The sequence below is a fragment of the Polypterus senegalus genome, chromosome 5, assembly GCF_016835505.1.
Source record: "Polypterus senegalus isolate Bchr_013 chromosome 5, ASM1683550v1, whole genome shotgun sequence".
Lineage (NCBI taxonomy): Eukaryota > Metazoa > Chordata > Cladistia > Polypteriformes > Polypteridae > Polypterus > Polypterus senegalus.
In genome coordinates, this window is record NC_053158.1 from 165,327,711 (window position 1) to 165,354,662 (window position 26,952).

A 26,952-nucleotide genomic window follows, 5' to 3' on the forward strand; every position below is an offset into this window, starting at 1 on the left:
TAGCTGATATCTGCATGTTTATGACATAGTGCCAGTATTTGCCTTTGGTGCAAGTTGCCACAGAACCTTTGCTCATTTGGGTGCTTCTAACTGTTATAAAAATACCTTGGCAAGATAGCTGCACTCGGCTCTTTTGAGTATTACATGTAATATAAGGTGGGCATGCTATTCTTAGGCACTATGTGCAATATGTACCAAGTATTTCTAGGCTTATTTTGTATAATTTCACATTATTTAAAATATTCTTAATTATACTAAAAAAATGACAAGTGAAATTTTATGTACCACAGAGTGTTCTCTACAGGCATCATTTTAGCTTTCAGTTCTGTCATAATAATGTCTAGGCTGGGTGGTGCAGTTGGACAGGGGTCATCGTTTCTGTCTCATAAGTCAAGGCCATGTCATTGCAGAGTTTTTTCACCATGTGTTTGTGTTTCTCAAGATTGTCTGGTTTTTCACAAATTGCAAAAAATGCAAATGTTAGGTTAACTGGGTAATCAAAATTAGCATAAGTGTGTGTGTTAGTGGCGTTGCAGTGAAATGGCCCAATGCTGCCTTTATAGTCTTCAGCTCCTTGTTATCCTATAGATTGAGCCAGTTAAAGCTGTGCCACTTGAACCTGCTAATCATTTTATGTGATGCAGAAGTTTTCATTTGCCACATGAATTGAACCTGTTGAGCACATGTGGCTTCTATTTCTGAACCAATATTCACATTGTCCTAAGCTGTTAAGTCTGTTATCCCAAAACCTTTGCACAGCTAATGCCTGGAGCATTACTTTAAATAACTGAGAACCAGTGTGGTGTGTAAGTAACTAAGTTATGTTTTTATTACAGAGGGCAATGAGTGTACAAAATCCAATGCAAAATCCTGTGGTGAGTGTATACAAGTGGCAGCAAACTGTGGATGGTGTACCAAGCCTGTAAGTCTCCGTTTTATTGCTACTTATTTCATTTAAAGAGAGCAGTGGCCAGTCCTAAAATAATACTGGACTTTGTAGTTACTTAGCTGTTGAAAATACTGAAAATGTTATTGTTTATTTAATTTGGTTTGTATCTCACTTTTGGGTTACTTTTTGACTTTGTATTAGCAAATAAATATATCAATAGTTGAATGCCATATTAAGGAGAATTAAAAGCTTTCACTTGAAAATTTAAAATTACAAATGAAACAAATTGCAGCTTTTTTTTGTAAAACAAGTAAATAGAGTATCTTTCATGATTTAACGTGCTGCCTTGTTGGTCATCTAAAAACACTGATTAGCAAGTGTCCTTTTTCAGGGCCAACAAATCTCAGAGAAATTTCAAAATAGAGTATGAGGCATGAATGTGTTGATGTCACTTATTTTTTATCATAACCACAAATAATACATTCCTTACCAAACCAGTAGTACTAGGATGTTGTACCGTGTTAGCCATTATGGATGTAATGAGAAGTCAAGCAAAGTTACATCTTGCCTGAAGAAGGAGCCTGAGTTGCCTCGAAAGCTTGCATATTGCAATGTTTTTAGTTAGCCAATAACAGGTGTCATTTTGCTTGACTTCTCATTACCAAACCACTAAAAGTCATAATTCACATATACATAGTATTCTATCAGAATCTATCATTTATAATGTGTGTAGGTAGTATACATTTGGTTTCCATTGTAAGGTGACTGGAAGTTAGAAAATATGGTGACTGATTATTTAAGTCAAAACTGTTATGATTTGAAACCGAATTGTATAGAATCAGATTTCAACAATTGTGATACAACTGTGATATTGCTGTCTTACAATATTAAAGTACAGTGAAATGCTTCTTTTCATGTCCGACCAACCAACAGGCAGCTTATCACTCTTTGATACCATGATTAAAAAACACAGTCAAATGCAAAACTTAATTTTAATTAGCAGAAACATCTATCCATCCATTTTTGTAACTAGCTTATCCAAGGCAGGGCTGTGAGGTAGCTGGAGCTCATTACAGCCAACACTAGGCACAAGGTAGGGGGAGTCCCCACACAAACACACAATGTGGTCAATTTAGATATGCCCTTCCACCTAACCTACATGTCTTTGGACTTTGGTAGGAAACCGAGACACCTGGAATAAGTCCATCCGTACAAGGGAAGAACATGCAAACTCCATGCAGGGAGCATTTGGAGCACAAGCCCTGGTCTTTATTGTAAATAGTTTATACTATCGGATCATTTGTTGCATAGTTCCTTTTTTCAGAACAAAGTTGACTATGTTCATAAGATTTTGTTCAGCATGTAAATTTTTTTTTTTTTTTTTTTTAACAGAAACTGTTCCATGCATGTCGTTTAAATAATGGTATTTTTTTTTTAATGTATTTACGGCTTGAAAATTTTTTCAACAAAGAAAAAGTCTCCAGTTGATGCAATAATGAGTGAAATAAATATTTTCCAGGTAATGAAAGATGTAGCAAACTTCGTGATATGTATAGGTTTGTGCCATGTTCCAGACGAAAAACTTAATACAACTGGGCTTAACAAAAATGTATTATGGAGTCAGAGGCATTTTAAATTCATTGAGGTTCCATGATTGCTGCTTGCATACTCGGTCAACTCTTTTTCATTTTTCTTTTTGTACCTTTTTCGTGTTCTTACAATTTCATATGTATGGCAGGTGGAAGATTGCTTCCTGTAACAACTTTCAGTTGATGCTTTGTATACTGTATGTATATGAATGCTTACTGAATTGCATACTCACTACCTTGTTTTTGTGAAATGTTTAATTTGTATGTTTTGAAATTTATGTTGTAGGGAATATGTGTACAGTATCAGTGTAGTGCAATTAAATCAATAACAGGGAAGTGTGGTAATTTCCTGAAGAATATTTAAATTTTAAGGAATATAGGCTGTAAAGAGATGGTGAAACTACCATTACTTCAAACAGCTTGTGTTTCATTTTGCATATTTTCTTCTTTATATTCCACAGTTTCCTATTGCCTAAATGAATGTGTATTTGAATTTTTGAAAGCACTTAATTTAAACATTTTTATATATATATATATATATATATATATATATATATATATATATATATATATATATATATATATATATATATATATATTAAAAATATGGGTACATCTCACTATAGGACTTCTTAAAACAAGGGGAACCTACATCGGCACGATGTGATGACTTGGAATCTTTGAGAAAACGCTGTCCTGACGACATGATAGAGAACCCTCGTGGAACACAAAAAGTGTTGCAGAACAAGCCAGTGACCAACCGCAGCCAGAATTCTGAAAAATTAAAGCCAGAAGAAATTACCCAGATTCAGCCACAGAAAATGACTCTGACGCTTCGATCAGGTGAATTTCAACTTCATCATTTCGTAGCATGTGTTGGTGATCTTTTTAATAATGTTAAAAGTTTTGTGGCACTGGACCAGCAAGTTATTTATTATTTATTTTGCACATGGGTTGTGAAGATAATGTTTTGTTGTTTAGGTGAAACCTGCTGAATATTTTTTCCAAAAAATAATGCTCTATGTCAAGGAAATATATGTTTATATGTATAGAAAAGAATGTTGTGTTTCCATTTCTATTTTTTTATTATATTTACTCTGTTCCAAACACACCATCTGTTTAAGTTTCTTTACTGTTTGAGAAAGTTTGAAATGTGTCAAAGTTAAGACAATTTTCATGAAGTCTAAAGTCTGCAAATAGTATCTGACTGAAGGTTGTATATGCTTCACAAACAGCTCTATGTCTCGAAGTACTAGAATCCTTATATAAAAAAATTAATTTATATGTAGTGTTGTGAAAAAGTATTTGCCCCTTCCTGATTTCTAATTTTTTTGCATGTTTATCACATTTAAATGTTTCAGATCATCAAACAAATGTAAATATTAGACAAAGATAACCGAAGTAAACACAAAATGCAAATTTTAAGTGATGATTTAATTTATTAAGGAAAAAAAAACTTTCCAAACCTACATGGCTATATGTAAAAAAGTAATTGCCCCCGTGGTAAATCATGAAGTAAGTGTGCTTAATCACATTTTTTGGAAAGCTGAGTTCAATTTCACTAGCCACACCCAGGCCTAATTAGGCCAAAAGATCCCCAAAAGGAGGGCATCATGCCGCAATCTAAAGAAATTCAGGGAAAGATGAGAAACAAAGTAATTGACATGACATCTATCAGTCTGGACAAGGTTACAAAGCCATTTCTAAAGCTTTGGGAATCCAGCAAACCACGGTGAGAGCCATTATCCACAAATACAGGTAGAGAAAACATGGAACAGTGGTGGTGAACCTTCTCAGGATTAGCCAGCCTACAAAAATAACCCCAAGAGTGCAGTGACGACTCATCCAAGAGATCACAAAACAACCCAGAGCAACATCTAAAGAACTGCAGGCCTCACTTGCCTCAGTTAAGGTCAGTGTTCAGGACTCAACCATAAGAAAGAGACTGGGTAAAAATGGCATGCATGGCAGAGTTCCAAGGCAAAAACCACTGCTGACCAAAAAGAACGTAAAGGCTTGTCTCACTTTTGCCAAAAAACATCTTGATGATCCCCGATCCCCAAGACTTTTGGGAAAATATTCTGTGGACTGACGAAACAAAAGTTTCTGTTACATCTGGCGTAAAAGTAATACAGCATTTCAGAAAAAGAACATTATACCAACAGTCAAACATGGTGGTGGGAGCATGATGATAATATATAATATTGTGTGTGTGTGTAAAATGCTTAGGGTTGTGCCTGTATGTCGTACGCTAACTTGGAAACCACCTGGACTACCCTGATTTTTGGTCTTAATTGAAAGCTTGGTGGTGAACGCTAATGATGCTCAATTTGTGGCTGGCAACAACCCCCGTAAAGTCTTTCTTGTTAAAAACTTCATAAGGACACTGATCGACAAGGTGGCATGGCAGAGAAAAAAAGATCAGCAATATCTGCTTCACATTAGGGCTGCAACTAATGATTATTTTGGTAGTCGACTAATCATTCAATTTTTTTAAGCGATTAGTCACGATTATTTCATGCCTGACTATTTTGATGCCTGTGACCTGTTGTTGAACATCCTGTTCTGTGCTCCAGTGCATGTCTTACCTCATCTGCTAACGTCTGTCCACCTGTGAATGTCACCCTGATGTCTCTGCATTAACACAATTAAAATTAATAATAATCAAATTAAAATAACAATCAGTGAAACATATGAATTTGAAAACAATCAGATGTTTTATATTAGTGTGACCATCACAATAAAAAAGAAACACATTAAACAATACAAACTAAAGTGCACATAGTCTTTAAACAAAAAAAGTGCATTTAACCAAAAATGGCCACTGGTGTGTCTTAAAGTCCAAAAGTTTAAATAAAGCTTCAATACAAATAAAATAAAACAATAATGTGCAGTTTATAAAAGATTCAGTTCATATATTCCTGATTGCAGTGCAGGAACGTGAGCATTTCAACAAGCTCTGGTGTGAGGCTGGCTCTCTTCTTTGAGACAATGTTCCCAGCTGCTGAGAGGAGAGTAGAGGTAGCAGGAATACAGAAGAATGATTTTGCAGACAAAGATGTTTTAATCATCACACTCTGAAAGGAAAGTGCTGTAGTTTATCACATCATGTACTATATTATGCCAAAATAAAAAAATAACAGACTAAAATATGTAACAAGCTAATTACTGATATACTCCAAAACACAAGTTACCTAACGTTAGTTAGAGATGGTTTACTATTCATATGAACTCAAATATTATACGAAAAAAGAAGAAAAAAACTTGGACGGTTCAGCTACTCCTATTCACTCGTTTACTATAGCTCCAAACACGTTAGCAAACATAACTGAAATTATATTCACTTAACCCTTAAACCACAGCAACTGGCTAGAGTCGGTTTCCAGTGCAATTTGGAAGCACGCCAAAGTCAAGTATATGCAGCGACGTACATTCATTGAACTCCGCAACCAGCTAAAGTTGTTTCTCTGTGAGTTTGCCAGCACGCCTGAGCCGAGTAAATTCGGCGATGTATATTCATTGAATGCTGCAACCGGCTGTAGTCATGTCTCAGTGCAATTTACCAGCACGCAGGGGGCGAGTATATTCGGCGATGTACATTCATTGAACTCCACAACCGGCTACATTTGATTCACAGAGCAATCTGGCAGCACCAGGAGCTGATCAGTCAGTGCCGTACATTCATTGAACTGCCAGCTTGTGACTATTGCTGGCCCCGACAGAACTGTAGCTGCACGGTCTCTGGGATTCAGCCGCTGCACTAGACGAGCCTGCAATCATCAGCGTTTACCTCTGTGTGTTTGCATGCTGCCACTTCAAGAGCAGTTGGCTCGGTGATTTACTGAATTTCATCAACGACTTCAGTTGCACCTTGAACATATAATATTGTTGCAGTAGTTTTTTTTTTTTTATAGTTTTTACAGTTCATTTGCAGTGTGTAAAATAATCAGTGTTGCAGTAATTGTGATGCTCTTTGCATGAAAAAAAATGTGTTCCATTAAAATTTCACATTTTCTTTGTGAATTGTGACGTTTACTTAAAAAGTGCAGCTAAAAAGTATGTGGCAATCAGGGGTGCATTAACCCCCATGTATGTGTCAGTTTAAGCGTTAATTATCATTGTCAAAACCTTGATATACACATTATAGTACAAGCAGCAACGTTAACACGTGACACTAACTTCACTTGCTGAAACAGCTCCAGGAAGCTTGCGTTTCAGATGTGCATTCAACTATTTTTTCTTTTTCGGTGAAGTGCTCCCTCACTTTAGAAAGTTTCTGTCTCAATTTTTTTCCATCTCCTTCCCCCTCGCCATTGCAACCATGTTTATTTTCCTCTACATTCTTTTTCTCCTCAGGTGTTCTTCTTCGTTGGTAGGACTGTGTGGAGTCTTGACAAACAATAACAAACAATACTGCCCCCAGACATTCATGTAGTGCATTGCAGTTACAAAAAAAAATGTGGTTCTTTGTGACAGGAGTGTCTATTGAAGTTTCTGTTTATGACGTGTCGACGATTTTTTGTAGTCGACGTCGTCGATTACGTCGAATAATCCTTGCAGCCCTACTTCACAGGAGGCAATGGGCTGATTACAGGATAAAAACAAGAAGAAAACCAGCCCCAGACTCTACTGTGCACAACCTGCTGGTGCACATGAAGTGTAGTTAGTGTCAACATCCAAAACGTTATTGGGCTTTGTATCTGTCTTATGGCAAATGCAATGACAAACACGGTCAACTGCCTGCGCAAACAGATGTCTGCTCAGCTATTGACAGCACACTGGTCATTTCAGCTTGGCTGAAGTATTCCTGACCTGTCTGCCAGTTCCCCGAGAAGTGGTAACAGGTAGCCTATATAAACTGATGAAAAACCAAAAAAGTTCTTAAGTGCAAATACACAGCATTGTCCCACTTAAAAGGAACTAAAATAGAGACTATACATCATATTCCACACCTCTGATGTTTTGTTTGTCACGTCAAAGGACATTATAATGACCGCTCGTAATTTAAATTGTTATTCATGCATATCATCATTTGGCTGGTTTGGCTGCATTTCCTTTCTTGGTCAAGGGTGTTGTCTTTTCCCAGTTTTTCTGAAATGTTCTGTATGCATGGGTCATTGTTGGCATAAATATATATAAGCTTTCTTGTTTTTGAGTGGGCAGTTCCATATATACATTTCAAGCCTCTTTTTGTGTAACTTTTTAAATAAGACCCCTGGAGCTGTGAGGCAGTAGTATTAACCAGTGTGGTTCCAGTTTTTACATGTGAATATAACAAGTACAGTATGTTGTTTTGATATAGCGAAAGTTTTACCTTATGTTTATTAATATAATCATGAATTGCTGGATCCTAGATCAAACTTCCTTGCAAATTTGTGGTTTTACTTTCTTTTATTAGTGTTGCAGAACTTATTATTTATTAATGAACAATGGAAATTAACTTTTATGAGCTATTGATGTTTTAAATGTTAAACCCGTATTGTCTGGAGTAGATTGGCAACATTTTAACTGACTTGCCTTTAAAAGTTTTTGGGATATTATGTCATCTCACTTTAGACTCATCTAACATAGTGTTTTTATATCATCTTTGCTAACATGGTTTGTAATTGTATTTTTTAAGTGTTTAGTTTCAATATTAAATATGAAAGAACAGAAGATGCCATATTTCTAGCTCAGTTATTCAATATATTGTGCCAGATGTATTTATGATTGAGTTTATTTTAGCGGTTTAATTCCTGTTTCTTACAGGTGAACCACAGTCTTTTGAGCTGAAGTTCAAAAGAGCAGAAGATTACCCTATTGATCTGTATTATCTTATGGACCTCTCATTTTCTATGAAAGATGATTTAGAAAATGTGAAAAACTTAGGAACAAGCCTGAGGGAAGAAATGTCTCTCATTACCTCAGATTTTAGAATTGGTAAGAGTTAAAATTATTATTTTTTACAGAATCTTCTTGTATTAGACATAATTATTTGGGGAATTGTGGGGTTAATGCAATGTTTTTGTTTTATTTTGTTTGTTATGGAATGAATTCAGCAATGTTTGCCCTCTACAAATCATAATTTAAATAACAAATAACTACAGCTTTACACCCAGTATTGCTGGGATAGGCTTCATCCTCATACAACTCTAAAATGGATTAGTAGGTTGGAGAATGTTTTATACAGTATATAGGGTCCTGCATGGATTGACACTGTCCAGAACTGTAGATATATGTTGTGACGTCCATTATCCTGAATTAAACTGTGTTTTATCACATTCAACAATTTAACATAGATTAATTAACCAAGTAAAATTCTCTTTCAAAAGGTGAATTATTAAAATCCATATTTAGTAGAGAAAGGTATATTAATTGCTTTTTTCTTCATTGAACTTTATTAACCAAGTTAATTGGGTACATTGTCACTTCCAAACACATGATTTCAGAAGTCTGGCTTGGATCATACAGTATTGTCCAAAATTATAAATGTTTGGGTCATGTATCAGTATCATTGAACAAACACATTAGCAAGTTCAATGCTGCAATTTTTTAAAAAAATCTCTGTGTATAAAGTTTTGAAACTTAACAAATATTTGATTTTGCTACTGGACTTTAATTTGTTGTTTAGTATTTAAGATGAGATTCATTTCGGTTTTACTGTAACATATGATAAGTTCTTCTATATTCAATTTCATGTTTTCTATGATGCTGATAAAGGCTTATTTAATCATTTTTTTATCTTCTATATTTCAGGTTTTGGCTCTTTTGTTGAGAAAACTGTGATGCCCTATATTAGCACCACTCCAGCAAAGCTCTTGAATCCTTGTACTGGGGATCAGAACTGCACCAGTCCCTTTAGTTATAAGAATGTACTAAGTCTTACCAGTGATGGAAACCAGTTTAACACACTGGTCGGTAAGCAGCAGATTTCTGGAAACCTGGATTCACCTGAAGGGGGTTTTGATGCAATCATGCAGGTGGCAGTGTGCAGTGTAAGTAGTTTCTTGAGAGGCATGGATTTCATTCCAAACTATCCTGGATTTTTTTTTTTTTTCCTTTTTCGGGGCCCCATCTGGGTTGAACAGTAGTTCACCATAAAGTACATGTTAAGCGCATGTAAAATACACACGGAGCTTGCCAGCCCAAATTAATGGGGATCCCAAAGTCTTTCAATTTTCTGTGCCGCCTGCTTTGTTACTATCTTGTGCCACTGTACTACTAAAGTTGAGTTTTTCCCCATTAATTCCTAAAGTTGATTTGTAGTATACTATTTGCTGTTCTATCCAGCTTCACACAGAAGAGTGATGTATGTTACACATATAAAATGATTAAAAAGCAAATCTGATGCTTATGACCGCCTCATCATAGCAGAAAAATGTGTATTTATTTAGTATTATTTAGTACTTAGAGCTTTTGAGGTTATTAAATCCTTGTGAAATTTTACTGTGAAATCAAGTGCAAGATTTAGAAAAACAGAATTTTGCAGAAAAGAACAATCCGTCGAACAATAATAATTATCTCAACAGTTGAGTAATAATATTGAATTGTTATGGAGCATGTAAAATGCACCACAGTTGTAACATACCACTGAGAGACAAATAAGGGTCAAGTGGCACATACTCCCTTCTGACCACAGCTTCTTGCAGATCCACATGAAGTGTTCACCCCCTCCCACTCAGGCTATATCAACAGATTTTTGTTACTCAAGCTCAAGCAAGGATCTTGTCACGAGTGAGTCTTCCTTGCTTATTATTTGCCCTAGATAAAAATGTAACTTTTTGTATTTACAGTATGTTGCAAAGATGCTATTCGAAGCTTGAGCATAACCCCGCATGTATGTGGCTTTAAATCATAAACCCACATTTGAAGTTATACGTTGATGCTCGATCACTTGCTACATTGAAGCAACTGGCAAAACAAATTTGCCAACACTGTTACATAGAATTCCTGTTAAAGGACAGAGTCGTGATTTATAATTTTTGTATGGGATTTGTTATGCATCTTGGCTTTATAAGTGCATTTTTTAAACACTAGGAACAGATACAAAAGCATTTTGTGGTATTCGTACTATTACTGGTGAGTGTTCTTATCAGCTTATCTATTGTGTTTCTCCCTCTTAAGATTCAGTTTTAACAAAGTTACCTTGTATTATGTATTAAGGCAATATCACAAATAGCACTGTACTAGAACTTCACAAGACAATTCTCAGTTAAAGAATAAGTTTGGTATTCTTCAAGTCGCAGTTATTTCTTCAAAAATATGGTATATATGAATTTGCCATTTAAAGCAACAATATTTATTTATATAGCACATTTTCATACAAACAGCAGCTCAAAGTGCTTTACATAATAAAGAATAGAAAAATAAAAGACACAATAAGAAAACAAAATAAATCAACATTAATTAACATCGAATAAGAGTAAGCTCCAATGGTCAGGGGGGACAGAAAAAACAAAAAAACTCCAGACGGCTGGAGAAAAAATAAAATCTGTAGGGATTCCTAACGTATCTTTCCCACACTGGTACTTTACAAAGATAGCTACAGGGCACAGAACACCTCCAAAAAACAAAAGATTTAAAGCTTTCAGAGGAAGTTACAAAAGTTTTAAATACAAAAACATGCCTTCAATTATTCTGACGCAAGTTTGTGATATCAAAAAGGATTTGGAAATAATTTAATTTCATTTTTGTGGTATTATTTTTCTTGTGGTAATGATACATACAGTAAATACAGAAGTAAATCAAAACAAAACCAACTATGTGGCACAAAAGTTTACTGTGAGTTGGTCTTTCTAGAGGAAACCACCCCTCAGTGGGGTAAGCAGTTGTTGCTATCACACACAGCTAAAATGGCTGAACCTCACATCTCATAATTGTGGTATTTTTTTTAGTTAAACAATAACATGTATGAGTATAAACTATTTTACAATGTGTGTGGAACTGCAAGACATACATCAGTACTCAACACCTGTCTTGGCTTGAAAAAGGGACATATTTTTTAAGTTTTTAAGCTTTGCCTCTGTGCCAAATAGCCTCCGTTGTATAGCACCAGTGTGGGCAAGATATTTTTTTTTATAGAAAACTCTTAACTCTGGAACTCAATTTCAACTGGCAAATGCAAATATTCCATGTTTGTGAAGAAGTAACTTTGACTTGAAAAATACTGAACTTAAAAGTTGTAGCGTTACTCTTAATGTAAAATTTTTTTTTTGGGACAAATGTTGTGAAGGGCTTGCACAGTAAATATATGCAGTAGAAACATTAGGCACAATTATTTTTTAGAGGAGGGGAAGCATATGCTCCTGTGACTTGACAGTCATGTTGTGTCACATAAATTTATATTTTGAACATATGCCATTAGTGATAGTTATGTGCATAAAGGATAAGTGTTTGACTTCCCTTCACATTATTCTAGTCCTCCACGTGAAAACAAACTCTTGGTAACTAACCATTCCCCAGGAAAGAAATAATATAAAAATAATTAGAAAAAATATTTAATTAATTCAGCATACTGTATGTCCAATAAATGCAAAATTATTTGGCAAAGAATGTACACCTACACAGCCTGTCTGTGTGGATCTACTGTTACACTTGATACAAAAAACATTGTCATTGAGCATTTGTCTGGGGTTTTAAGTAGTGCTGGGTGGTATGACCAAAATTCAGTATCACGGTATTTTTCAAAACCAACTACACTTTCTGTTAATGTTAACAATTTCTGACCATTGACACGTTAAAGTGACTTTTTAAACAACTTCACCATCATTAAACTGCATAATATTTAAACTAATAAATAATAACAATAAAATAAATAATAGTGCAACTTCCAGTAATAATACTATTACTTCAAGACTTCAAGCCCAGGTGCATTACACAGTAGTCCCCAAATAAAAACAAAATAAAATAAAACAAGTGCAACTTGGTGATGATATCTTTACCAATTGAACCATCATTTAGGCAAATTGCATTAATATGGACCTTGCTTCAAGCTAAGCTATATACATAAATAATAAAACTGCAACGTGCATTTATAATGCTATCTGTGGTATAGCCCTACAGAATCGTATTAGGGCCACGGTGAAGAAAAAAAAAAATACGGACACAGGAAAGAAAAAAATAAACTTTGTCGAAAATTAAGTCGACATGTTGACTTCTTTCTCGACATTTCCACTTTAATCTCGACATAAGCATAAATATTAAAGTCGTCATTTCCACTTTATTATTGCTGTTTATGTATAGATTAAAGTAGACATTTACACTTTATTCTCATTGTTTAGTTTAGAATTAAAGTAGAATTTTGTAAACTAAACTTCATCCTAAAATCAATGTTTAATTTACTAGATTTTCTCAAACCCCGTCATAAGTTAATGTAGCACATTAAATGCTTTGTGTTGCATTCCCTTACCCAGTTGTTAGTCGCTACGCGCTTCTTAAACTGATTTCCTCCACGCTAAGAGGAGGCACCAGTGGTGATCACTGCACAGAATACATTCACTTCATGATATTCCTGCTCTCTGAAAATTTAGAATGCCAAGATATATACTTGATGTAATTTTCAGGATGAAATGCATTAAAGCAGGTATTCAACATGCACGGTAGTGTGGCAGTTGTGCTGCTCCCTCACAGTAAGGGGTCCCCAGGTCTATGTTCAGTGTAGAGAAGTTTATGGCAGATGTGACGAGGCTCTAAAAAACTGGATGTATGAATGGGTATCGCATAGGTTTAACTTAAATATTGTGTAAATGTTGGGTTTGTGATTTGGTGGTCGAACACAGAATTCAATGGATGTTCTTCCGAGTGGGCTTTCTTTATTGCTTGTGTGCTTTCTTTGTCTGACATACCAAACCCTCAGCTCCTATCATTCCTTTTTCTTTCTCCACCTAACCAATCACCACACGATAAACATCTTTGTGAACTTAAAACTAGTTAGAAACTTAGAGCATGGAGTGTTCAGAACTTAAAAAAAAAAAAAAAAGTTTAATTATGCCTTCCATTCAGGGTTGCGGGTTGCGCCCATCACAGCAAGCATTGTGTGCGAGGCAGGAGCAAATTCTGAACGCCAGCACATCGCAGGGTGAATACAAGCAAAACGTACACTTGCAGGGTCAATATAGGATAACAAAACCCCACATCCTACATGAATTTGAAAGGAAATTGAAGTATGCCGAGTAAACACACCAGAAAAACATGCAAATTCAAGGCAGAGTACACCCAAGAACCCCTTTCTGTGAGGCAGCAGTGCAACCTCCACGCCACCGTGCCCCCACATGATTAATACATGCTTTAATGCATTTCATCATGAAAATTATATAAAGTATTTATCTTAGCACATTGTTCAGGGAGCAGGAATATCATGAAGTGGATGTATTCTGTGCGGTGATTGCCACTGGCGCCTCCTCAGTACAAGAAGAAGTTAGTTTAAGAAGAACGTACCGATTTAACCTGGCTTAGGTAACACTTAACACAAAGCATTTAATGTGCTACATAATTTATGACTTAACTTATGAGAAAATCTAGTAAATTAAATATTCATTTTATGATGAAGTTTAGTTTACGATTACCTGCTTTAATGACAAACTATGAGAATAAAGTCAACAGGTCGACTTTAATCTCGACATAAATGGTGAGAATAAAGTCAAAATGTTGTCACACTATTACACAGTACCCAGGTACATTACACAGTACTGAAAAAAAATAAAACAAGTACAACTTGGCTTGCAGTATTATCCAGTAGTATAGAAACAGTAGTCACAGATTTGAACATAATGGTCCACATCCAACCTTTTAAAACTAAAGTATCTCCAGGCAACGGACATGACCCCTTTTTTTTTTCGGCAAAAGTTCTTCTGTGTCATCATGTTTAACTTTATCGTCTGCTACAGCTTCAGTTTCGGAATGTTCTCTGTCCATTTTCACTGCGCAATACATCCACTAACGCATGTACTCCATTGTATGTGTTTAGCAGTGTAGCAGTGAAAATGGTCCCCCCCTTAAACAGTTTACCGCTGTGCCACGTTCCGAACGTTGTTTAGACTATTTAAACCGGTGTTGCGGTATAAGAAAAATCTATATCGTAACAAAAATAAACGGTTTCCGGTATGAACCGGTATACCGCTCAGCACTAGTTTTAAGATATTTCATACTTTGATGTCACTTTCATTCAAATACACATTATGATGATTGTGTAGACTATGGAATCTTTTCTGTCTGCTATCAGGCAATTCAGTCCCTTCCCACAGATGTCCCAGACTAAATACTTGTATTCTTTTAAGTTCATTTTGCAGGTTATGCACAATATACTCTTGTTTGTTGATTGATTGATTGATTGTATTATTTGTCCGGAGTCTGTTTCTCTTGTTATGTTTCTGCTGCTATATGCACCTATATTTCCCCTCGGGATTAATAACATTTATCTAAGCTAATCTATTTGTGGGTCCTACTATTAAAGCACCTTTGTGATTAATTGCAGCTCAGTTAGTAAAATTATTTGACATACCAATTTCGTCATCGTCGTCTTCTTCTTTCGGCTGCTCCCGTTAGGGGTTGCCACAGCGGATCATCTTCTTCCATATCTTTCTGTTCTCTACATCTTCTTCTTTTAACACCCATCACCTGCATGTCCTCTCTCACCACATCCGTAAACCTTCGCTTAGGCCTTCCTCTTTTCCTCTGCCCTGGCATCTCTATCCTTAGCACTCTTCTCCCAATATACCCAACATCTCTCCTCTGCATATGTCCAAACCAACGCAACCTCGTCTCTCTGACTTTGTCTCCCAACCTTCCAACTTGAGCTGACCCTCTAATGTACTCATTTCCAATCCTATCCATCCTCGTCACACCCAGTGCAAATCTTAGCATCTTTAACTCTGCCACCTCCAGCTCTGTCTCCTGCTTTCTGGTCAGTGCCACCGTCTCCAACCCATATAACATAGCTGGTCTCACTACTGTCCTGTAGACCTTCCCTTTCACTCTTGCTGATACTCGTCTTTCACAAATTACTCCTGACACTCTTCTCCACCCATTCCACCCTGCCAGTACTCTCTTCTTCATCTCTCTTCCACAATCCCCATTACTCTGTACTATTGATCCCAAGTATTTAAACTCATCCACCTTCGCCAACTCTACTCCCTGCATCCTCACCATTCCACTGACCTCCCTCTCATTTACACACATGTATTCTGTCTTGTTCCTACTGACCTTCATTCCTCTCCTCTCTAGAGCATATCTCCACCTCTCCAGGGTCTCCTCAACCTGCTCACTACTATCGCTACAGATCGCAATGTCATCAGCAAACATCATAGTCCACGGGGACTCCTGTCTAATCTCGTCTGTCAACCTGTCCATCACCATTGCAAATAAGAAAGGTCTCAGAGCTGATCCCTGATGTGATCTCACCTCCACGCAGAATGCATCCGTCGTTCCTACCGCATACCTCACCAATGTCACACTTCCCTCGTACATATCCTGTACAACTCTTGCATACTTCTCTGCCACTCCCGACTTTCTCATACAATACCACAGCTCCTCTCGAGGCACCCTGTTGTATGCTTTCTCCAGGTCCACAAAGACGCAATGCAACTCCTTCTGGCCTTCTCTAAACTTCTCCATCAACATCCTCAGAGCAAACATTGCATCTGTGGTGCTCTTTCTTGGCATGAAACCATACTGCTGCTCACTAATCATCACCTCACTTCTTAACCTAGCTTCCACTACTCTTTCCCATAACTTCATGCTGTGGCTCATCAATTTTATTCCCCTGTAGTTACTGCAGTCCTGCACATCCCCCTTATTCTTAAATATCTGCACCAGTACACTTCTTCTCCACTCCACAGGCATCCTCTCACTTTCCAAGATTCCATTAAACAATCTGGTTAAAATCTCCACTGCCATCTCTACTAAACACCTCCATGCTTCCATAGGTATGTCATCTGGACCAATGGCCTTTCCATTTTCATCCTCTTCATAGCTGTCCTTACTTCCTCCTTGCTAATCCATTGCACTTCCTGATTCCCTATCTCCACATCATCCAACCTCTTCTCTCTCTCTCTCTTCATTCATCAGCCTCTCAAAGTACTCTTTCCATCTGCTCAACACACTCTCCTTGCTTGTGAGTATGTTTCCATCTTTATCCTTTATCACCCTAACCTGCTGCACATCTTTCCCAGCTTGGTTCCTCTGTCTAGCCAATTGGTACAGGTCCTTTTCTCCCTCCTTAGTGTCCAACCTCTCATACAACTCATCATACGCCTTTTCTTTAGCCTTCGCCACCTCTCTCTTCACCTTGCCTTATCTCCTTGTACTCTTGTCTACTTTCTGCATCTCTCTGACTATCCCACTTCTTCTTTGCCATCCTCTTCTCTGTATACTCTCCTGTATTTCCTCATTCCACCACCAGGTTTCCTTTTCCTCCTTCCTCTTTCCAGATGTCACACCAAGCACCCTTCTTGCTGTCACCCTTACTACATCTGCTGTAGTTTCCCAGCTGTCTGGTAACTCTTCACTGCCACCCAGTGCCTGTCTCACCTCCTCCCTAAACTCAACCTTGCAGTCTTCCTTTTTCAACTTCCACCATTTGATCCTTGGCTCTGCCCTCACTCTCTTCCTCTTCTTGATCTCCGTCATCCTACAGACCACCATCCTATGCTGCTTAACTACACTTTCCCCTGCCACCACTTTGCAGTCTTCAATCTCCTTCAGATCAACTCTTCTGCATAGGATGTAATCTACCTGTGTGCATCTTCCTCCACTCTTATGTAACCCTATGTTCCTCCCTCTTCTTAAAATACATATTCACCACAGCCATGTCCATCCTTTTGGCAAAATCCACTATCCTCTGACCTTCTTTATTCCTCTCCTTGACACCATACCTACCCATCACCTCGTCGTCTCCACTGTTCCCTTCACCAACATGCGCATTGAAATCTGCTCCAATCACCACTTTCTGTCCTTGGGTACAACTGTTCATCACTTCATCCAACTCACTCCAAAAATCATCTTTCTCACCCATTGCACATCCAACTTGCGGTGCATATTCACTAATAACATTCATCATCACACCTTCAGTTTCCAGCTTCATAATCATTTTTCTGCTGGACACTCTTTTTCACCTCGAAAACACTCTTGACATACTGTTCATTCAGAATAACTCCTACCCCATTTTTCCTCCCATCCACACCATGATAGAACAATTTGAATCTACCTCCAATCCACCTGGCCTTACTCCCCTTCCATTTAGTCTCTTGCATGCACAATATATCAACCTTCCTTCTCTGCCTCATTTCTGCTAACTCTCTCCCCTTACCAGTTATATAATATACAATATATGTATACCAGTTATACATATATTGAATGGCAGCATTCAAAGTTCCTACCCTTAGTTCGACTCTCTTTACTTTCCTCCTCTCCTCCTGCCTCCAGACACGTCTCCCCACTCCTCTTCTTCTCCTTCTTCAGCCAAGAGTAGCCCAGTTTCCGCCAGCACCCTGTTGGCTAACAGTACTTGTGGCGGTCATTCTTAACTGGGGGCTCGACCGATCTGGTATGGAAATTTGTAAACCCAGCCACAGGGGATGCACAAATCAGTGTGTTTCTTTGTGCCGGTTCCAATTCCGGATAAATGGGAAGTTATGTCAGGAAGGGCATCCGGTGTAAAGTTTTGCCAAGTCAATATGCGGACAACAATACAAATTTCCATATGACATACCAATGTAAAAAAATGAATTTAGTTACTTAAGGCAAACAGATTTCCTGATGTGTGCACTTTTTTCTCTTAAAAACGTTACACACTTAAGCTGTTTTACACTTTCATTGGGCCTTTACAAGTACACTTGATGAAATGGTATGTGCACTGTCTATATCTTATCTATTTTAATATTTCCTTAGGACATTATTGGTTGGAGAAATGTCACACGACTCTTGGTGTTCTCTACGGATGCTGGTTTCCACTTCGCTGGGGATGGGAAACTAGGTGGGATAGTCTTGCCAAATGATGGAAAGTGTCACCTGAAAGATGGCATGTACACCATGAGCCATTATTATGTGAGTACTTTTGTATATATGAGTGAGTACTTTATGTTTTCAGTACCCTAAAATTAAAACTCAGTTTATTACACTTTACATCATAGTAAGTGTACACATAAATACTTTTGATATTGAGTTGCATGATAATCCAGTGTTTGAGGAGAACTATATTTTTAGAGATGAATGTACAGTGTAAAACTGAGCTGAGAAAATCAGCCCTTGAATTAGTGGAGGCATTTTGCATACTATTTTTAGAATGTTTGGAGAAGTATTCTTTTATAATGAGCCTTCGCCTTTTATCTATTATTTATTCTTTTATATGCTGACAATACCTATGTAATAAATGTATTTTCAAGTGTATTTGTAGACTATTAATGTATTTTTAATTAATGCATCCCTTAGGATTACCCTTCCATTGCACATCTTGTGCAAAAATTAAGTGAGAATAACATTCAAACAATTTTTGCTGTCACTGAGGAATTCCAGCCTGTTTACAAGGTAAGGTTTTTTGAAAAGAAGAAAAGTGTCTTCCTTATTTTGTTTTATATGGACTGCCGCTGTTATGTGTTATTTACAGCTTTACAGCTCAAAACATCCAGAGAGTATCAGCTTGCTTTGCAATCATATGGTCTTAATTTCCAATTCTGCCTTTTCCTAAAACCAAATTGTCCTCGTTGTAATGTCTTGTGTGGTTGAGTTGTCACAGAGGAGACCATACAAAATTTTAACCAGGATGAATTGGGAGTATGTAATAACATGGTGTATGATATTCCATTTTTAAATTCTTATTTTAAGTATAACCCTTTACAAATGCTATTTTTTGTTTGTTTTTACTTTTTATTTTAACTGTTGCTTTTTATAGGTTTTCATAAAATATTTATTAGCAAAACTAAAAAACACAGAACTAAACAAAGCTCTAAATAAGTTTATGCTTATTTAAATTTAAATGTAATCGGTGCCTAAATTCAGATTTAACTATCCTGTTTTGAATGTTAAAATGAGCAGAATAATTCGATTGATAGTGTTTTGGTTTTTTTTTTTATATACAAGTAGAGAGACAAATATTTCTATATTCCTCACCTGTTTAATAAGTAATACATTTCTTTAGTGGGTGCCTTTATCCAAAGTGACTTACAATATTTGAGAGAGACAATTGAATTGAATTTTTTTTGTTTGTTCCAGTTTGAGCACCAGCTACTTGCTCATGGTTACACTGTCTCGGTAGCTTGATTTATTCTCACAACATCAGGCTTTGAAGTTCAATGCCTTAAACGCTATGTGATTGCATACTTATAAAAGCATACTGTTTTTTCAGCCTTGGAACAGAGACAAAGTCTTTAGGAAAATTTTGTAAAAAATAAAGAAATGCTTCAAGGTATGAAAGAAATGGGAGTTTTGTTCTGACATGAATACAGACTGTATATCAGTGTTTCCCAAACTCGGCCCTGGTGGACCCCCCTGTGGCTGCAGGTTTTTTTTTCCAACCAGATTCCTAATCAGTGACAACACCTGATAGCACTGATCTCATTTAGTATTTTTTTTTCTTTTATTCGACATTCAGAAAAGCTTAGCAGCATGATTTTTAAATTTATAAGATATTTAGAAATATTTATACTTTTGCTATAATGCTTAACTCTCTTTTGTTGATTTCATTATACTTTGCACTTTCTCTGTGCAGTTTTTCCCCCTTCGTTGTATCTTATTAATGACAATTTAAAACGAGCAAATCAGACACGCAGGCAAACAACACTGAATAATCAAAGACTGCAACTACTTTAGAGTCAGACCCACTAATTAGTAAAAGTTGGATCAATTAAACAATTAGAAGACCTAGAAAAGTAGAATGAAAATCAAGATGAAAATACTGTTAAAAAGAAAAAAAAATACATTATTCCTATATAACTGCTTGGTACATTTTAATATTTGTTTTTTAGCAAACTTAGTTTTCTAATTTCTATATTGTTCCCAAAACACAGAACCTGGGAAATATCAGTTCACTTAATTAGCCCAGGAGTCCAATTTAAAAAACAGAATCTTGTTGAAACAAAAACCTGCAGCCATAGGGGTTCACCAGGACCGAGTTTGGGAAACACTGCTGTATATGATGTAATTTCACAAAATACAACAGTAACAAAATAGGCTATTGCAGAGGACAGTAAAAGGACTGATGTATCATTGTATTTTCCTTTGTCAGTCATCTTCATGTACCATGTATGAAAGGTTTTAGTGCTGTTATCTGATTTACACTTTGATGAACACTGGGGAGAGAACTAGAGAGTGTGTGTGAAAAAACAAAACTGAATGTCTGGGGACATTAAGACATGGTGCCATCCAGATTATAACATGGAATTTAGAGAGAAGGGAGGAAGAGTCAAATAGTAGATGGTAATAAAAGCAGAGAGAGAGTGTGAGTGCAAACTAGTATGGAGGCTTCCAAATATTAATTCGGGATAGACAAAGGCGAATTTTTTTTTTTCTTTTCAGTGGCCCCTTCCTAATCAATCACAGAGTATATTATCAATTTGATAAATAAGTGCAGTCATAGCTGCAAAGATGTCTTGTGTATGCTGCTGTAACTATATATTATTAATATACTGGACACAATTAGCAGGTGAATGTCAGGATAAATTAGTTCAAGATTCAGTAAGCTGAAGTCATATGGACTTTGATTTGCATTGCTGAGTTGACTTCCATTTTAAAAAATGTTTAACATTGAAAGTAAGTAAGGTTTATCTACACATGCTGTATCATAGTCTTGTTCTGCTTTCAGGAACTAAAGAATCTCATACCAAAGTCTGCTGTGGGAACCCTTTCTGCGAACTCCAGCAATGTTATCAAATTGATTATCGATGCTTATAACGTAAGTATATAAGATTTGACAATAATAGCCAGTAGAGAACAAAGTGACACTGTTTTTTGTTCTGTTGTATTATAATAATATTGCAAACTTTGATTAATTGTATGAGATATACTGTACATTTCATTAATGTCAATTTTGTAGTTAGATTCTTTTATTTTGACCAATATACTGAACATGCCATACATGTCTGAGCAAAGTTTGAAGGAGTGGTGGTAATTCTTGCTAAATGAACTATCTGAAACATTCTTTTTAGCAGGCTTGCATAATGTATCCCAATTCAAACCGATATGATTTATTTGACTTGGATTGATATCTGTAAAAATAGATTCCCATGCTATCAACTGTGCAGATCTATAATATTTTGGAGACTTATGTGTCTCTAAAGCTATTAATTAACTTGTATCTATTGACCCTGCATCTAATTAATATCTAAATCAGAAATATTATTAAAAATAAATTATGTAGCAAGGTTATTAGTTGAAATACAACCCTGCTGTTGATGTTGTTGAATAAGATAGTTGTGATTTCAGGTAAGATATTACAATAAAACAATCTGTAAAGTATGAAATGTAATACTCTACAAAATAAACTCTGTGATCAAACCTTTTTTAGCTGTAATTTATTACTTTAAAAATAACAGCCTAAACAATAAATCATCTGTACAATATACACAAACATATTTTAGATGTAAAATATTAACTTCATATAATAGTTATCTCATATGCGTCTATTTGACTAACACATACAGTGCATTATTTGCATCACTTGTTAATTCTGACAACAGTTGTTCAAAACAGGTGACATCTTTGATACATGAGCTGTGTGTCACTGAAGGTAAAATTTTGTGACACATGCTAAATTATTTGCCTGATTTGTTAGTTATGCTTCTTCCCCCAATGATCGTTCACCATACCCCCATTATTAGAATTGATTGTGAAGGCCCAATGTGAGTTTTACTCCACAAAGTGAAGCAGTATGAATGTCTTAATGGTATCTTTTGAAATACTGCTAATACACAATCTGTCCTTGCATCATATATGGTATGACATTATCGCATGACTTAAATGCAAGCTAACATATAATTCTAATCACTAAGAAGATAATTGTCATTCTAAAACAGCACTGTGTTGCTATAGTGCTGAAATAATATGGGAGTCTTTGATGTTAGTATTAGCAAGGATAAAACAGATGCTCAACACACACAAGCCTCCTTGCAAGGTTACAAAAATTAAATGTGTGGAATCCTGCTGTGGCAAAAGGAAGAGAGATTGATTGAGTAAAATGCACTTATCAATTCCAAGTCTAGTCTCCACGTATCAATATTTTCATATTTTATTTACAGTCACTATCTTCAGAAGTTATCCTAGAGAATGGCAAATTACCCGAGGGCATGACTATTAACTATGTTTCTTACTGCAAAAATGGAGTCATTGGGACAGGAGAAAATGGAAGAAAATGCTCTAACATTTCAATTGGCGATGAGGTAAAAATAAAGAAAAAATGGGATATGTTTTTTATGTTAAGACAAGTTATGTCTGCATTTCTTAGAATAACGAACACAAAGCTTCAAATTTGAATTTGCTTTTGACAGTTTGCATTATACTGTATGTGTTTGTTCCTTAATCAGTCTATACTATAAAATGCACAATTATATATTGCTTTGTGAGTACTTTCATTTGAAGTGCATGATTTAGGATTATTTAGTAGCCTGAAACTTTTTCCACTCAGTACCAAGGCTTAGAGAGTACATAATACTATGAAACATAGACTATGTTGATACTTGTTATTTACACTGGCATATGGTTTCTTTTTTGTCTAGGCCTCTAAGTTTTGTGTACCTTGTCAGTGGAGTGAATATAGGTTGTTTCATATAAAAGCCTTACCACTAAGGTTCCCTTTAATATAAAGTAATGAGAATTACAGCCCAAATAAGTTTAAAGCAAAAAAAAAAACAAGTACAGCAGGTGAATGCTGTGGCTGAATAAATGACTTAGCTAAAGTCAGAGAGGTCTGCAGACCCTAAATAATCATCTAGGATAACATGTGATTTTAGTACAACTTTGCATGTAGAGGTATTTTAATATGTTTCCACTCTTGCAAAAATTCAGTACATGTCCTGAACTTTATTCATATGGCAGTATGTCTCTGATAATGGTTGGACAAAGCCTGAGATCAAGAAAACGGACTTTTTAACTTTTCCAGATATATATCAGCAACTTGTTTGTATATGTTTAAACAAATTTTATTTGATGGTGTCATGCTTTGTCTTTAAAAGCTTTGTGCAGTTTACCATTAATGGTAAGTGGTAAAATTAGATATATTTTTATAACTCAGATCTCATCATTAGCCATACTATTCAAACAGCTGACCCTGGTTATGCCTTTAAATGGATTATATACAGTATACATTAGGTTGTATTTTTGATTACACTGCATACTCATATAGATAGATATACTTTATTTGTCCCCAAGATGACTAGACTATCAGGCACTGGTGTCTTATTTTGTCTTATACTGCAATAATCCCAAAAAAAAAACGGTCCGACTTATTTCACTGTGAAAAAAGATTTGGTAATTCAAAATTTCATAGACTAAATATACTTTTTCTCTGCTGTCTGTTACCAAAAAAAAAATAATGATCATTTCAATAAAGTAGTGATTTATATATTCATTAGGAGTAAGTTAATGTATCTCCTTGTTGGAAGAGTTGCATTCATGGTGGTTCTGTCCAGTTTATTACAATGGTTTCTTATCATGTCATTTAAAGTGCTTATTCAATTTTCCACTTCTGTGAATATTTCAGATGTTTTAATGCAAAAATACTTTTTGTTGAAGTGGCAATTTTAAGTTTCAGGTACTGCCTTAACATTCAAAGCCATTTCATTGCTGGGATGTGTAGCTTTGGGCTGGGCTAAAAGTGTGAAAATTATACAGTATAAGGTAAAAAAAAATATATATATATCCAAGTGTGTTAAATAAAATAATAGGTTATGATGCATTGAACAATAATGCATTATGATAAAATGACAGATGGAATTACTTTTGGTGGTCTGAATGCACAAATGAAGAAAATTCTAACGGGTCACCTCAGTGCCAGCTTAAAAACTAATAGCAAAGGGTGATTGTGCCACAGGAATCATTGCTTATATAAGCAAGTTGAAGTCTTTCATACCCCACATCCACAAGTGCCAGCTAATTTAATCTGCTTCAAATAGCTCTTTAAACCCTTTTTTATTAGCATTACTGTGTACTTTTAAAACATGCAAACACAGCATGATTCTGTAACAGCTCAGAAAACGGCTATAAAAGCATCACAGATACCATTCCATCACCACATCTGAATGCCAAAACGGTATTGCATGCCATCACAAAAAGAGGCCACAGAGGAAAAGGGAAGAAAATTTAGTTTAATAAGCATCACTTTCTGTGTGTGGATTATCTACACAGTGACAGCTACCATTTGTTGTGTGTACAAGATAAAATAATGCACATTTTTTTCTGTGTTTGTCACCTGTGTATTAAATTGAAATGTTTTTGATGTTTAGGTGATGTTTAATATCAGCATTACAGCACAGAAATGTCCTAAGAAGGGTCAGAGTGAAACCATTCGAATTAAGCCACAGGGCTTCAATGAAGAAGTTGAGATCACTGTTAATTTCATCTGTGAATGTGAATGTCATAATCAAGGAATTCCCAACAGCCCTATCTGTAATAATGGCAATGGTACATTTGAGTGTGGGGCATGCAGGTAAGAAAAAAAAATACAACATTTGTTCAAACAAATTATATGAGCATTATAAAAGCACTTTTCTAGGGCTGTTGATAGTGTGGTGCATTGCAGTTCCTCTACACTGCATGTCATCCTGAAAGCTGCATTCTTATTTACATGGGTAAGATAACTAAATGTCCACCCATTATTGAAACCACTTATTCATAAGGAATTGGCTGGTTAATAAAGAGTGTGGTGTATATCTCTCATTGGCTGTTGAAGGTAACCAATGTATTATTTCAGTTGGTTGCATTAAAAGAGTGATTTCATTTTAAGGCAAATTATATTTGCATGACACTCTTCCCACTTGCTGCTATTTATATGACTAGGGGGCTTCACTTGCCAACCCCTGTGAAGGAAGCTGTAAATGAATAATTAAAGCCTGATTTGAAGTGTAAAACCTATGCTGACATGATGCTGTACAATATTGAATTTTAACCAAAGCTTAATTCACGTTGTAATACTTGTTAACACATTAAATTATTTTAAATCTCTCTTAGGTGCAACGAAGGACGTATTGGTAGAGTATGCGAGTGTAGCACAGAAGAGGTGAACAGTGATGACTTGGATGCCAACTGTAGAAAGGACAACAGCACAGATATCTGCAGTACCAATGGAGACTGTATCTGTGGAGAATGTGTTTGTAAAAAAAGGGAAAATCCAAATGAGATCTTCAGTGGGAAATACTGTGAATGTGACAACTTTAATTGTGACAGGTCAAATAATAAAATATGTGGAGGCAAGTATACATTCCAGTCCTGCTATACTTGCCAGTCTCTTCAAGCTTATGAGTAAATTATCATTTTCAGATATACAGACATAACATTACTCTGCAGAACCACCTTCATGTAGTCTTCAAGCACGGTGCATAATCCCCTCATAAACCATTTTAATTGTAATTTTGGTGGGCTGCTAACTAATATAGTTACATGAAATAAACTGAAACAGTAAAGCAGGTTTGATTGAAACAGGTCAATAGAAAACCATTGTAAATGTTTAATATAAATGAAAAATAACTTTCAATCAAAAGCATATTGTTGCTTTTTTACTTTTAGAAATTTATATTTAATGCAGTCAATATATTTTCACCTAGGAATTTTTCTGAATGGGATTGTTTTTTTGCTGCGTTAAAATAGTTTGAGGTACATATATTTTTACTTTAGTATTAACACCATGCTGGAATATCTTCGTATTATTAAAAAAACAAAACAGTAACTTGTAAGGTGGTGTTTTTTTAATTGTTTGCCAGTTCAGTTTTGATTATTCACCACTCATTCATACAAAATTACCAGGTTTGACAGTATCACAGAACCTGTCTGTAGATAACCTGGGAGGAATAGCTATATTTTTTTTATTTACACCATTGATGCTGAGAGAACTATAATTGGTCCAGTTGTGATGTTTCTGTACTCACATTTCGCCATCTATTGATTTATTTGGTGGTGGTACGTCTGTCTGCTTGTATGTTTCTCGCCTTTCTCCTTTGTCCCCCCCTCTTATCTCTAAGCTGTTTGTCTTCAAGATCACTACATCTGTAAACTTTTGAAGAAGTTGCCTGTGTGAAGTTCATGTTGGTGACTGCTGGGCAGATGCCAGGACAGATGCACTTAACATTATCATTGCACATTAAAAGTCACAAGGGTCATTTGTTTGTTTATTCCAATACTCAATTGAACACTAACTGATTCTAGAAATGCTAATCTGCCTGATGTGTACTACTCACTGCTATCACATAGCATATAATGGTTTGGAATGCAGACTTTGGTGTGAAGGTTGGGGGGAGTGCCTAAATAACTAGAAACTGAATATATCTTTTACATTTTTTCCTCTTTTATCAGTTTTTT

The 26,952-nt window shown here is 35.9% G+C and overlaps 1 protein-coding gene across 2 annotated transcripts in view; it reads left to right on the plus strand.

Annotated features, from left to right (window-relative positions):
* The window catches only part of itgb1a (integrin, beta 1a), a 91,065-nt gene that overhangs the window by 54,507 nt on the left and 9,606 nt on the right, over window positions 1-26,952 (plus strand). For both annotated transcript variants that reach the window (XM_039753570.1, XM_039753571.1), the window contains exons 3-12: window positions 837-922; window positions 3,105-3,321; window positions 8,227-8,397; window positions 9,214-9,452; window positions 18,343-18,498; window positions 18,883-18,978; window positions 21,251-21,340; window positions 22,683-22,823; window positions 24,885-25,087; window positions 25,609-25,847. In XM_039753570.1, coding sequence (XP_039609504.1) covers window positions 837-922; window positions 3,105-3,321; window positions 8,227-8,397; window positions 9,214-9,452; window positions 18,343-18,498; window positions 18,883-18,978; window positions 21,251-21,340; window positions 22,683-22,823; window positions 24,885-25,087; window positions 25,609-25,847 — 1,638 coding nt within the window. The remainder of the gene's footprint in view (window positions 1-836; window positions 923-3,104; window positions 3,322-8,226; window positions 8,398-9,213; window positions 9,453-18,342; window positions 18,499-18,882; window positions 18,979-21,250; window positions 21,341-22,682; window positions 22,824-24,884; window positions 25,088-25,608; window positions 25,848-26,952) is intronic.